Source organism: Poeciliopsis prolifica, unplaced genomic scaffold, assembly GCF_027474105.1.
Source record: "Poeciliopsis prolifica strain line A6 unplaced genomic scaffold, Auburn_PproV2 SCAFFOLD026, whole genome shotgun sequence".
Taxonomy (NCBI): domain Eukaryota; kingdom Metazoa; phylum Chordata; class Actinopteri; order Cyprinodontiformes; family Poeciliidae; genus Poeciliopsis; species Poeciliopsis prolifica.
In genome coordinates this window covers 4,763,416-4,778,559 of record NW_026562401.1, presented here as the reverse complement: position 1 = coordinate 4,778,559, position 15,144 = coordinate 4,763,416, and the positions used below count along the sequence as shown (strand labels likewise).

Here is a 15,144-nt window from a genome sequence, read left to right as displayed (position 1 = left end):
TGATGAAAAACATTTCAGTCTGAAATCAGTGTTTTTACAACCAACAATCTTCGACTGAAATTGCGTCTAAATATATATTCTACCAACTAGTTCTGTGTTTTTGTTATTATGTATGCTTATGTTTCTCAGTTTCTCAGTTCTCATTTGTTTTCTCTTTTTCTGCAGGTGTAGAAGCAGACTTTCATGTCATCTCTTTCTCCTCTTTCCTCCTCTCTAGTTTTATCCTCCTCTTTCCTTTTTAACCTTTCATCCACCTCTCTTCCCTTCTCCCCCCTTCTCCTTTCTTTCCCTTCTCTGTGTCTGAAAGCTGTGACGCTCCACTGGTCAAAGTAAATCTGTTGGTCGTGACTGCTGGTCAGGACGCATAAAAGTTATAATAATGAAACAAAAACAACCCAGGAACAAAGTAGAAAAATGACAACCCCCCCAAAAAAATGAGTAGGAGGAAAAGAGAAGAAAATCAGGTTTATTCAGAGGTAAACATCAAACATAGCAGAAAAAAAAGGGAGTGCAACAAAAATAAAAGACAGGCAGAAAAAGAATAATACAGGAAGTAATAGTAAGAGCTGCAGGAAAGGATGAGAAAATCCCCAGAATATTAGTTCCCCTACTAAAAGCCAGAAAGGTTAATGGAAAACAAAATGAATTCGTTTGGCTACATGGACGGAAAAGGTGTACAATAAACAAAACAAAAGAAATCTTCCAAATACTTCAACCCAACAGCTACATGAAACTAAAAATGATTGAGAGGTAGATGGTTAGGGTGAGAAGAGACTTGATTCCAGCTGCATCCAGACAAACAGCCCCGATAGAGATGGTAACGTCGGAGCTGCGTCTGCGTCCACGCTGTCGCTGAACAAAGTGCGCTCCCACACTCACACAGTCACGCACTCAAAAACAGGGCACCATCAAAAATAAGTCATTTAACATTGTACAAAATGCTGCTTTGTACACTTTGACCCCTGAAATGTTTTGATTTTGAAACACAACAACTCGTCTCACAGCATTTAACACCAGCCAATGTCTCTGGAGAATCAGTTCACTCAAACAAACTCAGGTAAAGGCCTAATAAATTACATAAGATCCTCCTCTTCAGCAGATAAACGGGTCCTAAGGGATCCACAGTAACACTCTGGTTCGTCTCTGGGGAAGATAACGGACATTCCCATCCTTTAAGATATCATGACCTATCCCAGTCCCAGAGTTCAGGACAGATGGAAACATCTGGGCGGCTCAGTAGGGGGTGAAGCGGTTGTATCCTCCTCGGTACAGGCTGGCCTGTTGACAGAAGCAGAGTTGGAAGGTGTGAGCAGAGGGACAGTAAATACCAGCTGCTCTGCACCTCTGGACTGAGCTCACCATCGTCCCGACTCCATATGTGGTTGTTGGTCCAACTGAGTGGTGATAAGGGTCGGCTGCTGCGGCATAAACCCGTCCGTATCTGGTGAGGAAGACATGAAGCAGGTCTCAGTGTCAGACCTGTGAGTAAAATCCTACAGAAGAGGTTCTCAAACATCTCTGTTTCTGATTTTTAAAAGTGACAAATACTGGCTAACTGCAATGTATGAATGAAAACTTTTGACCAAACCTTTGATACCAGTAATATCAATGTTTTTATATTTCTATATGGCAGGTTTATCACAGCAACTTTCCTGCAATGGCGGATGTTAATGTTGGCGTATCTCAGAGGGCAACATTAGGTCGTCCGTTTTGTAACTTGAACATTAAATATTTATATTTTCCACCATACTTTTGTAGTCAGATGAATGCAGATCATATAGTTCTGCAATTTACAAGCAAAAAAAGAAGCAGCAGATACATTTAGGAAGTCTTTATTCAAAATGATAAACATCTTACGTTTTTTCTCAGTAATTTTCTGTAATTTAATTTCCAGCATCAGTTACATCTCATTAGGACAATATGTGAATTAGACTCGGAGATGTACGATCATGAAATAGTCAATTAAATTCAAACTATCTAATGAAAGTAAAACCTAGTTATTCTAGTTAAAGTAATTTACGGATGGGAGAAATTTAACAGATGTTTGCACTTATAAAACTGCTGCATTGTGAATGTCTTCCCCGCTTTCTACTGGACAATAAAATGATTTATTCACTTGAGAAGGTGAGAAACTTTTGCAATCTTTTCTGAGTGAAAAATCTTGAAGCAATTTTGTGTTTCTGTTTTTAGAACGCTGCATGTCTGAGAAAACCCCAAAGGCAACAGGAAAATGTGAACCATATGCTTTACAGGCCCACTGTGATTTTCTCAAGAACATTTATTTGTTTCCAGATGAAATATTTGAATGTTTAAAACATCTGACAGCAATAATAAAAGATTTTTAATTTGGAGTTGGAGTGTTCTGGTGCTGGGGGCTTCTTTTGGACCTTCCCCTCCCCAACAGAAAACAAAACAATGAAAAGATTTTAAAGAAAACGAAGAGGAGTTTTACATATTTTCACATATCTGTGGAGTCATTAAATGCACATTTATTGCAGGTCGGCGTACCCGTCGCTGTAGGCTGCGGTAGCAGCAGATGCAGCCTGAGCCACTCTGTACGCTGTAGGATAACCTCCCTGAAATAAAACAGCATTGACACAGTGTCACACCAAGATTAACTAATTTGAAAAACGTTCATTTTAAAACAGCTCCTTACATAAACTTCTGCTCCATAGAGTCCATCCTGATATACAACACTGGGGGGGAAAAAACACAAAAACATCAAACAAAAAGGTAAGTAAAACTTGGCTTTCTATTAAATGTGTATTGGTTAAACTATGAACTTCATCTGATTCAACATAATGTTTACAAGTTGACTCAAATGTTTTTCCATATGGTTTCTATCCATTTTTATCAAGGCTGTAAACTTACATTGTAATATTACTTTTTAAAAGGATGGTGGAATTCATGGGATTTAACACTTAATCTTAAATGAATGTTGAGCACACAGAAAGAGCAAAGTGACAAACTCTTGGGTTTATTTTAAAAATAGGTCCTGGGCCGCCAGTGATCGTTGAACACAGGGTCTTACCCCGGGTAGGCGGGGACAGCGGCAGGAGTGCCGGCCGCAGAACGAATCGTGTTATAGACGGCACGACCCCGACCTCGCAGTGCAGATCCCCGGTAGGCCAAGGTAGGAGTCGCTACAGGGTATGGAAAACTGGCAACTACAAAGATAGAAATCGAGAGAAAATAAACTTCTTTCACAGTGCAATGTGCAATAAGTCATCTCACTACTATAGATATAAATCAGCCCACCTGTATAAAGCTCAGGTGCGTACATTGCTCCCATTACTGGGTTGATCTTCCAACCAGATGCTGAGAAGAAATCAAATAATAAATTACCACCATTTAAATGGAACCATTAATCACGGCATAGGTCTAGTCAAAGCAGATCTTAGTCCAGGTGATGACCAGGAGATCAGCGGCTATTGATCTCCTGGTCAGATGAACGTTTTCAAAATCTGATTGTCTGTTCGTACCTTCTGAAGTCATTCTGTTTCGCTAATTGAGAAGAAACATTGAAATACTTTGTTCACCATTGATTATGACTGGTGTCAAACCTGAAGCTTCATTTTATTGAATGTAATGTTTAAAAAGGTGAATATGTAAATAGTTACAATCATGATTTTCTATGACTAGACTAGTTGACATTTTGCAGCCTAGAGAGGTTTCTCTCCAGACTGAATTTGGTGATAGAAAAAAGTAGTGCTATTCATTTGTTTTGGTAAATGTAGCTTTTATTTTACCTCAAGTCCACGTCTGATTGGCTGATCCGCTGCTATATTTCCATCAACTGAGTCAAGTTGTAAAACAAACCTTGATGGGCCTCATCTTTCTCTACCAGCCCAGAAACATGCAGAGATTTGGTTGAGAATGAGATACTTTTTTTTTTTTTGTTGCATCAAAGTCATGTTTTGTGTGTCTTTTTATGGAAGATCATTTTTTTCTCTCCACCTTGGACATTTTTACAGCATCACATTAATTGTTGTTATCTGTGTTTCCTTTGATATCAGAACCAAAGTAAGGCACATCATGGCAGTTCTAGTATTACAATTCTTTTTCTTGCTGCCTTGGGTTAGAAATAAGAATTTAGAGCTAAGATGTGAAACCCATTATTTGAAACAGCATCATAAGATCCTGGTAAATATTAGATTTTAATCAGTTTTGTTAGTATTTTGAAAGTCTGTCACCTGCTCATGAAATTTCGCTTTAGTCACAATAGTGTACAATTAGCATTGTCCTTGTTTGTTAACCTTTATATTTGTTTATTTTTGTGAAAATATTCACTGATGATCAGATATTAGGTTAATAGTAAAGTTAATTCCTGATGGTTTTAACAAATAGCTCTTGTTGATTCTTCCTGAGGTATTTAATGGGAATGTTAACTTTATTCTAAATAAATTTAAATCCATGAAAAGGCAGGATATAATTATTGGATTGATTTTGATGGATAATTTGAGCACTAATAATAAATAAAGTTATAATACAGCCAAAATAGCAATGAAACAAGGCTACATTCAGGTGTCTTACTTGATATTTCTCCATTCATAAGCGGTGTCTGAGGCTTCTTGGTGACGACTCTTGCAGTGGCATTATTGACCTGAGAAAGCAGATGAAAACAGTAAGCTCAACGCAAATACATTTCATGGGAAAAATACAAGTAGTAAGAACTCTTCACCTCAATCTTCCTCCCTTCTACGATCGTCCCATTTAGCTTTTCTCTCGCTCGGTCCGCCTCCGTGGCACTCTCAAAAGTCACAAATCCAAAACCCTGAACGACATCCATTTTATTTTCATTTATTTTGACGACAGTTTTAACTGTGACGAGGTGGTTTGTGTTGTTGCTCACCTTTGACCCTCTTTCATTGAAGATGATTTCTACATCGAGGATTTTACCAAATTGCTGCAAAATTCAGAATAAAGTGAATAAAGTAAATAGTGATCCAAAACCCAGAGAAAGACTTAAAAAAAAAAAAATAGGCGACCTATTATGCATCATTCATATTTTGCTTATTTTTATATTTCTATTTGGATCTCAACTGCTCCTAAAAATGACCAAAGAGCTTAAACATGCTTTTTGGCAATAATTTAAAGTTTTGTTTCAAAAACCAGCTACTTGTGGTGTCACATTGCAGCGTTACCCAAGACCTAAAACAACTCATTCTGACCAGAGCTCAAATTGAGCAAAAACAATCTCATTTAAGGATGACTTTCTTAAATGAGATCTTAACTTGTTCAAGGAAGCATAATAGGTCAACTTTAGAGACAACCTATTGATAAGGAGGAGTGAATGTCATACCCCAAACATCTGGCGGAGGTCAGGGTCTCTGAAGCGGAAAGGGATGTTGGAGACATGCAGGCGCTTTGGTTGGGCCTTCCCTGAGCTTTCCTCCTCTGTTCCGGTTCCCGCTCCTGCCCCCGACGACACAGACACACCGAGAGCCTGGGGGTCAGAGGTCACGCTGGCCAAAGCGTCCTCCTGACAGAGAAGAAGCAAAGCAGAAAGGACGAGACGAAAGGGGACGTGATGGTACAGACGGAAACAGGAAGATACAAAACAAAAGAGGGAGAGGCCATGAATGAGATGAGACGGAAGGAAACAAAGAGAGCAGCGTTACTGCGAAAAGCAGATCAAGATTTTCTGACGATCAGTTCAGCAAGTTCAGCGAGAGCTTTCAGAGAAAATCTGTGTAAAGATTACATCATGTCAGCATCACATAACATTCAGCAAAGATCATGTTCATGAGCTCAAGTGGTCCAAACCGTGTTTAGCGAGCATTCAGCAACCAGTGATGCCTCTCAGGCAAAGGTAAGGCAGGTGTGTGAATTTACTAGTAAAGTGTCTGGAAATACATGCCTGCAGGAGGACGACTAATAATCTAAAAACACAGATTATAGCGGTGAAGCTAACCTTCACTTCAGACTGTATGCAGTTGTACAACATAAGTAAGTACACAGATGTGCAACATGACTCAAATATCACCATTTAAATCTGTGCAAACATAAAAAATTGTATTATTTAAAGTCGAATCTGATCTGATTAGCGGGGACATGGTGGACAGAAGGCTGATCCAAAAGTCACTACGACTAAAACCATTTTTGTTACTGCCGTTCTTAAAATATAAAACACATCTTTATTTGGCTTGGCGAGCCATGATGTAAACGTGCAAACAGAAAGTTAAGGCCTATATTTTAAAAACGGGTGGATGTTCCTGTGGTTAAGTTTTAAGCAATGTTCATGCAGTTAGAAAAAGAAGAAGAAGTCAGCTGCAGTTGTATTTGTTTTGTCTAATTGTGTATTTTTACTATTCAGTAGTTTTCTGAATTATAGTGCCTTGCCAAAGTGTTTTGTCATGTCAGAAATGGAAACACTATTCTATTTTACTAGGATTTTATACAATCGACCAACATAAATACTAAATAATTGTGAAGCCATACACGTCTTTGTTACTTTTATTTCAATTTGAAAAAAAATTATGGCAGGAATTTGTATTCAGCTCTCCTGAGTCAATAATTTACATAACAATCGTTTTTGTGTTCTGCTTTTACCAGTTTTGCCAATCTAGAGAATACAAATGTTGTCCATATTTTTTGATGAAACATCTCAAGCTCAGTCAGGTTACAGGAAGTATCTGTGAATGTTCATTTTAAAGTATTGCCACACTCGTTCAGTGGGATTTAGTTGTGGACTTTGAGTAGGCCATTTTAACACATGAATGTTGTTTGATCATTCACTTGTAGCTTTAGGTTTGTTCTCCTACTGGCTCAGATTAAATTAGGCAGTCAGACATCATAACCAGGGGTGTCAAACTCAGTTTCATTTTGGGCCGTATCAAAAATCTGAATGTTCTTAAAGGGACGGTTCTGACATAACATATTATAAAACCAATTAGACTGTTGTCAATAAATAGAATTTTATGATTGTTTTTGATACTCTTGGTAATCAAAAACACAGATTTTATGGTGTTAATTTAGAAATATTTGTAAGAAATTATTATGATATTAGCACGAACATAACTAAATATAACCTTTTTATTACGGGTTATATAAATCACGGTCCATAACTTTACACCACATTAGGCTGAGACAGCAATCAGTTAAACCCAATGTGGGGATCTGTTGATTTTGTGTGAATCTTGAGGATTTGTGATGTAATTTGAGGTCTGAAGGGCCACATAAAAAAATACGGTGGACCAGATTGAGTCCCCGGGCCTTGAGTTTGACACATGTGGTGTACACTACTTAGGTCACTACTGAAGACAATTTATTGCACTGAATCTTATTTAGGAATTTTAGAGAAAATGGCTGAATACAAATGCCTGCCACACTTTTCAGGTCTTATTTGTAAAATACTTCAAAACCATGTATCTTTTTCTTTTCATTTCACTTCACAATTATGCAGCAAAATGTGACAAAGTGGAAAAGTTTGTGAACACTTTAATAAGGCAGTACTTATTTTTGATTAGCAGGAAAAGTGATCAGTTCTTGAAAGGTAATCAAAAATCTGAATTATTTGATTTTCAAGTGATGCAACACAAAAATGTTCTCACCTCTGTTGCACAAGTTGCACGTCCTACCTGAGCCGTGTGGCCTGTGTGTATAAACCGCCTCATGCAGAACAATTCAGAGAGTAATGTGCCAAAACCAAAACATTCATGGTCTCACAATGCACCACAATGCTGGAGTGTGCGCTCATGTGCACTGGGTGCAGGATCATCAATCGTTGCAAGAAAAGTGTTAAAACTATTTAAAGTAAAAGCCCGAGAAAAATCTAAAAAATACAAAAGTTTTATCATAGCCGCAATAGGAGTGGCAGAGAGCATAATAAGAAAGAGGAAAAGAAAGCATGAAAATACAAGAAGGAATTGCACTTTAAGGATTTGAGAATTAGCATTCTAGTACCAAGAGGCAGGTAAGGAGAAGAGGCCTCAGTGCAGCAGTGAAAGACAGAATTAAACCAGAGGGAACAAGGCAAAGATGGTGCGCAGGAAGCTTAAATGAGGAGGATGATGAGAAGAAGGCAAAGGGGGATCAGAACCGAGGGGTCAGTTTCAGGTCATGGTGCTGCTTTTCTGCCAAGTGTTAAAAGTAAAACGTCAAGGGGCATCATTAATAAGATGGTGGCGGGGAAAAGGTTCAGGGATACATTCACCCAGGGAGGCATAACACAGGCTCACAGTACTGGCTTTCTGTGACTAACTGCAGCAGATCCACCCTCAAACACACACCCACACACAGGCCGGGGCGGAGGGAGCCGGGGGGAGCCGGGTGGTGGTGTCACGTCACGATGCAGATTTGTGTTCTGGACCTGAGCGATATTTCAGAGCGGGGAGAGGGAGAGGGGGTTCTCATCTGGTCAGCCTTCCCCACTTTGACCCCCTCCCTCCGAGGCGATGTCTCAACTTTCCCCCGAAATTCAGCACGGACCCAAGAGTGTCAGGGGCTCTATAGCGATAAAATATATAGACGGGGGCCACAAAAAACACCATTTATGAGAGGACGAAGAGACATCTGCAGCGCAAGCAGCAGGACATACAGCCGAAGTGCCACACAAATCAAACTAAACAGCTCATGTCTTCATGACTGAACTGCAATGAGGGAAAACAGCAACACTGCCATTTCAACGTGTTTCATCATTTTCATTTATAATAAGTATCATTAGATCACGTCGTCAGTCAGGAAAGTCTTTACTTTTTAAAGGATTTGAAAATCTGAAAATCCATATATTTTACTGCAGCCCATTAAAAAGTAGTGATTTATAAACAAAGTTCTTTCCAGATGCTAGACTTTGTCTTTGTCCTTTGAAAGTACTGCATCAGATGGGCTGGGACTGACTTTAGAAAGGGCTTATAGATGTATTTATTTATTTTTTATGAATGTGTGTTTTTGCAGACATTTCACTTCATGTAAACCTCAGACACAAATCAGGTGACTTGTACTATTTTGGGATTTTTATGAATATGAACAACATTCACACATTCTAAAATTATTGTGCGGTTATAGTCAAGATTTTTGGGAACAACATGAACCTCCATGTTGTTAAACCCACCATGCGTCATTTCATGCCTGCTGAAATGACGCAGGCATTTCAGCCTACCTATTAATGTACCGGAATTAATGTACATTAATGTACATTAATTCTACCTATTAATGTACCGGAATTAATGTACATTAATGTACATTAATTCTACCTATTAATGTACTGGAATTAATGTACATTAATGTACATTAATTCTACCTATTAATGTACTGGAATTAATGTACATTAATGTACATTAATTCTACCTATTGATGTACTGAAATTTGCAATGGTAAAATAATTTTTCTTTAGTGGAGAGGGCACCAAAACCGGTGCAGCCCAGAGGCCCACATCCTTCTAAATCCGGCCCTGCAGATTGCACTCCAAAACTTAAATAAAAAAGTAAACAAAACAGAAAATGCTCCCATCTTGAAATGTGACCAGTTTTACTAGCAGCTAAAAAAGACGCAGAGGAAACGCAGATATTTATTTCCAACAACAAACACGCAGTCAGCTGTCCCCCAAGGGCTCCGTACAAGGACATAACAGAGGAGGCGGGCCTCTAAATATAGAGAGAAACTTTATCTCAGAGCTCTGCTGTGACCTACATTGGATAATGAATTACTGAAGATCAGATTTTATTGGGACTTGATTCCACTTTTTAATCACAAACCTCTCTTACCGTGTTGCTGGGGGTCAGGGTGTCGGCCCCTTCGAGCTGGGGACCCTGATAGACCCTGAGCTGGGGGTGTTCAGGGTAGTCAGAGCTGTGTGAGCTGAAATCAAGAGTGGGCAGCCTGCTGGCAGATGTTGGTGGGCCTTGAGTAGGCGGAGGGTACGAAGGTGGCGGAGCGTAAACCTGTGGGAGGGCGGGGTCTGCGCTGCCGGCTCCGGCCTCTGGGGCGGGCCCCCCCTGGAGAGAGAAGAGTCTTTGGTCACTAAAAACTCAAATATGTTAGCAAATAAACAACATGATACTCTTCTTCTGCAACAAATTGTTAACATAGCAGAGAAAATATGTTTAAATGACAGACAAACGTGCAACGATGTTAAAATAGAGATTCAGTTCTCTTCATATGGCAATAAAATAAGTGAGGTGTGGAAACAGTGCAGAAAATCTTTAAAGGAAACTTTAACAACAAAAAGAAAGAACAAAGTACAAACTTCTTTTTATAACAGAAATAAAGAACTAGTCTGCAATGATTTGTTTGTTTATTGTTTTTGAGACTTGTTTGAAAGAAACATTCATCATAAAAGCAGTGTAAATTTGAGAAAGACAAATATTCTACATTTTGACCATTTAGATGAGTAAACCTTCAGTTCATTTTGTCTTTCAGTTTTCATTTATTTTCCTGTTTTTGTTTAGTTTTTATCCCATTTCAGTCTTTTTAAAATGCGTTTTGTATTTTAAAAAGACATTTAAAATACAAAATGACAATTCACATTTTTATGTTTTAGTTTTAGCATAAAAATGTCATTAAAGTTCTATTTGTAAAATATACTAAAAACAGTAACAAACAACAAGAAATGCACATGATAAATGCACAATTTTAGTTAAAAAAAATTAAAAAACCTATTTTTCACTGGCATGTCTTTTTTTTTACACCTCCAGATAAAATATCTAAAACCAGTTGATTTGAAGCTCTTTTTTTTTTAAGTGTATGACACAAACATTCAAGTCTAATCAGAGACAATGAAAGTGTCATGAACCTTTCAGTCTCGAACTTAGAATGAAATCAAGCTAAATTGTCTTACCCCGCTTTGATGGTTCTCTCTCTGATGCATTTTGCCACAACTGCTGCATGTTTTAATGCCGGCAGATCACCCGCCCACCGTAGCATGACTACCTCTCATCAACCAATCACATCCAATCAGCTCCTCACTGACAGATGCAGTCGCCTGCATCTGTCAGTCACCTCCAACCCGAAATCACCCCTGAAGCTGCAGCACGCTGTGCTAAATGTTCATCATTGAAATATCCGGGGGATTCATAAGTGTATGTTTTTATTACCTCATTGAGAATAAAAATAGTACTAAGTTTGATTTGATGGTTTCTACACGTGTCTATTAAAATTTTTTAAATAGTTTAAAATTAAAGTGTGTAAGATTTAAAAAGAATGAGCTATTTTACTTTCTTAAAGTGTAAAAAAATATGTATATTTTTTGTTGTGTTTATGTATTTCTGATATGACACTGAGCGTTTAATCTATTCTTTGTGTTTGCACTTGTTTAGTTCACAAATAGATCTACCAGTTTCCAGTAAATCTGTGTTGAAATGCTGGCTGTGGTGATGATGTTCTTCACAAGACGAGGGATCAATTTCTGAACTATTTTAAACCAGCCCTAAGCCTCTTCTATCTAAACTCTGATTTGGAAAAACTAAATCATTTCATCAGCGATGTCATCAGAATTCAACATGGCAGCTGAAGGTAGAAAATAAAATGTTGCTGAAAAGAAAAAAAACTGCACATGGTTTATCTTTTGTATCTTCTCAACGTTTAGTGAACAAATTGCTGCATAAAATGTTGAGAAATGCCATGGCTTTGTGTTGCTACTGCTTAATTTCATTTGAAATATATCTGGGATTGATGTCAGGTTAAAGGTCAGGTCAGAATTTCATTGGGATTTGGCAATTGTTCTGAAAGCAAAGCATTTCTCTGCATCATAAACATCGAAACTCTCTCTGTGTAACTCAGATTAGATGCAAACTATCATAAGCTTTGGTAAACAGTTTGTAGTAATAGTTTATACCTGTAACTTTCAGTGTATTTTATATGAATGGCGGCCATATTGGTTATTGAGCTCAGATTCAAACTATTCCCGTCAGAAATTCCCCTTCAGAGAGAGTTTTTGTTGAATTTTGATTTAGAAACTTGGATAAATAGGGAGCTTTGTCAGAGGATGCAAATCTCCTTGTTTTTCACAAGTATTGACCTCCAAGATAAATTTAAGGTATCATAAAGTATTTGTAGATTGACAAAAATAACCTTTTTACTCTTGTTATGTGGAAAATAAAGCATTTTAAGATGTGGGAAGTGAAGCAGCAGATTGTTGTTTACACCTAGTGATGTAGCTAAGATGCTTTAAGATCATGATGCATACACCTTACTTTACTTTACTTAGTTTTTGCACAATACTTACTTATTACTTAGCCTATAATTGTCTTATATTGACATAAGTTTAACTATCTGAAAGATGTCCATGAGTAAAAAGCAAAACCAGATGGCACAAATACTTTCTTCACTGCATATGATCAGTGAATATGTTTATATTTATTGTTGCTGACTCTTTTTAGTCAGCAGTTTTATGACAGAATTTCAAATTATAGCTATTACCATTGAGCTGAATTGATTCCTTAATCCATCTAAATGCAGATTTTTCCTGCACCATGCACTTTTACAAGTATTTCAGCTGTTTATCTTCAGACACTGTCTCTATCTCGTGTTTCATGTCTTCTTTGCAGATACAAAACAGAGAGATTAAGCAAGATGAAAGAGTCTGTTAGATATCACTGTCAGCCAGGCACTCCTCCTCCTCCTTCTAACTCGCAGCCTGACTCGGTCTCAGTCAACAAATGTAAACACACAGACCTTTTTTGAAAAAGTCCCCATTTGTTCGCTCTTTCTCTCCTCTCCTTCTTCATCTGTCAGTGGGCAATCGGAGGCCGACAGCTCGGAGCCAAGTGCTCACAGTGGCAGCTGCCACAGGATTTACACAACAAGGCCACTCAGACTGCAGATGTTGGCAGTACAGAGGCCCTGAAGAACAAGTCTTGCAGCGATACACAGCTTGCTTTGGGAAAATGGATACTTATTGCTCCATCTGTGTTGTGCTTTCTGATTTTTAGATTAAAAAACTATAACTGTGGCTATGAAAGAGTGAAGCAAAGGAAATGGAGAGAAGGGAGAAGACAAAGAGAGGCATGTGTCAGTGGTCCCTTGGTGGACTTTAAACCACAGCTGCTGCAACTTGAGACTCAGTGGATGTTCAGCCCAAACTGGTGCCATTAAACTGTACTTTAAAATAATCCTTTACAGGTGAAATTGCTCCAAGATGCTTTAAGAACAAGCATCTCATCCATCAGGCTTCTACATGAACATCTTACTTTTGAGGTATTTTGCTGCCATCTCCCATCTATGTTTATCAAATTATCAATCAAAGCTGCAGTAGGTAACTTTAAAAAACATTCAAACTATCACTGTTTGAACATCCACTGCTTCCAGTCGTAAACAACCAATCAGAGCCAAGACGAGGGTCATAGTGCTGTCAATTAAGTTTGTGTGCAAAAGAATTGAGTGCATTTAACTTTTTTCATATATTGTTTGTCTAGTATTATACTGTAAGGATATAGTGACAGTTTTTACAAATATTTAAAATTATGATCATTTTATAAAATTTACCCCCGCTTTAAATGTAAATTTTATCCTTGCTGTGAAACCAAACACATGTCTTCAGTGCTGCTGGCTGCAAATGACACAACACAGGAAACAGAACCTCTTCTTCTGATTGTCGGCTCTGGAGAAGAGAACTAAAAATACTGCTGGTGTGAAGCTCAGTGACAAGGTAGAGAGATACCAGAAGCATTGTGGCTTTACTGGTATGCTAGGGACACTTGCTGCTGGTATCACTCAGCCCAGAAGACTAAAGATAACCTATAATGTCACCTTAGATATGGACATTAAGAAAAAGATACTGCAGAATGCTATTCCTTTATTCTCTGGATTTATTTCTAATCTTTCTCTGATTGAATACAGCAAAAACTTTGAACTTAGAGTCTTTTATTTGTTTGTCTTTTTTCCCCAAACATCTAAAAACTGCTTTGAATCTAAAATAGTTTTCTGAAATGATAAAAGAGCAATTTTGTAATGGTCAAAAGAAAGAAATCCAGTTTGTGTGAACTTGGATTAGTCTGTCTGTTCAAGTTTTAAATTACATAACAAAATTATTAGCAAAGCGACAAATATTTATTTATTTATTTATTTATTTTTTAATGTTTAGTCAAATTGCTTACACTCCGAAAATTGTCATACGTCAACATGAGCGAGCAAATACTTAATCCCGTGACGTCATCTCACTCACGGTGGGAGTGTGATTCTGCTTTAGACTCTCATAAGACAAATGTTTTCACTTTACTTGTCCTCATCTAGATTCATCAAAAGGTTATGCATGTTTGCATTTGTTACAAAGGCTCCTGCTCAGATATTTGTTTGTGTTTGCATTGAAAAAAATGACAGGTTTTACGGTAGAAACAGCGCCTCCTATAGTCAGAGTGTATGATAGCATTAGGTGTCCGAAAAAAATGGGCTTTCATTTCTCTTCTTGGTGGTTTTATTTTTATTGTTTTAAAAATGAAAAATAAAATTAAACCAGGTTTAAATTTCCACTGAAAAAAACTGATTGTATTTCAATTAAATACTTTGCATTTTAAGAACTATATATTTTGTTTTTCTTGACTTGTATTTGAATCAAATGACCAGGCATGCATAGATCAACATTACTACTTCATGCAGCTCATTCAGAGTATTCTTACTGTAACATCATTCATTGCTTTGCTTATTTCTCTTCTCTTTATCAAAGGTCAGCTTGAGTCATTAGGTCAAAGATCAACAAACGTCTGGATGACGCTGTGAAATTGCAGAATAAATCAAGCGTTACCTGAACTATGCTGGGGTAGCATGTGGTTGTCTGTGGATAGACGGGAAGTCCGTAAGGCTGGAGGATCACAGTGGGTGAGGAGAGCATAGCCCGGGAGGTGGAGGGGAAAAGGAGAAAGGAAAGCAAGGGAAAAGGAAAAGGTTTGTATGCACACTGAAGAACAGGCAACCAATCTGAAGTACAAAAAAAAATTTAAAAAAGAAGAGGAAAAATCCCAAACAGAAGTAGCATAAGATCCTACTGGGTTATGACTGTACTTCACCTGACAGTTAATTAAAAAAAAATACAAAGAAACTTCCTTCGTCAGGAAAAGAGAGAGTATGGAGCGTTGAAAGAGAAAACAAGTGAGCTTCTGTGTGTTCATCAGTTGACCATGCTGGATGACAGACAGAAACACATGCTGGGGTCCCCTTTCAGAGTTATAAAAATAGCAATGTCCTTCTGGTTGAGTTTATCACCCTACCTTC

At 37.9% G+C, this 15,144-nt stretch overlaps 1 protein-coding gene across 1 annotated transcript; it reads right to left on the bottom strand.

Moving 5' to 3' along the window:
* Nucleotides 1-445: 445 nt before the first annotated feature.
* Nucleotides 446-15,041, bottom strand: rbfox1l (RNA binding fox-1 homolog 1, like). The gene is made up of 12 exons (XM_055047507.1): nucleotides 14,678-15,041; nucleotides 9,705-9,935; nucleotides 5,303-5,482; nucleotides 4,853-4,906; nucleotides 4,682-4,774; nucleotides 4,534-4,603; nucleotides 3,259-3,318; nucleotides 3,032-3,167; nucleotides 2,657-2,696; nucleotides 2,509-2,576; nucleotides 1,360-1,441; nucleotides 446-1,278 (listed from the first exon to the last, which is right to left on the bottom strand). Exons 1-12 carry the CDS (start codon nucleotides 14,762-14,764, stop codon nucleotides 1,234-1,236), a joined length of 1,146 nt encoding a protein of 381 aa, XP_054903482.1. The 5' UTR covers nucleotides 14,765-15,041; the 3' UTR covers nucleotides 446-1,233.
* Nucleotides 15,042-15,144: the final 103 nt, after the last annotated feature.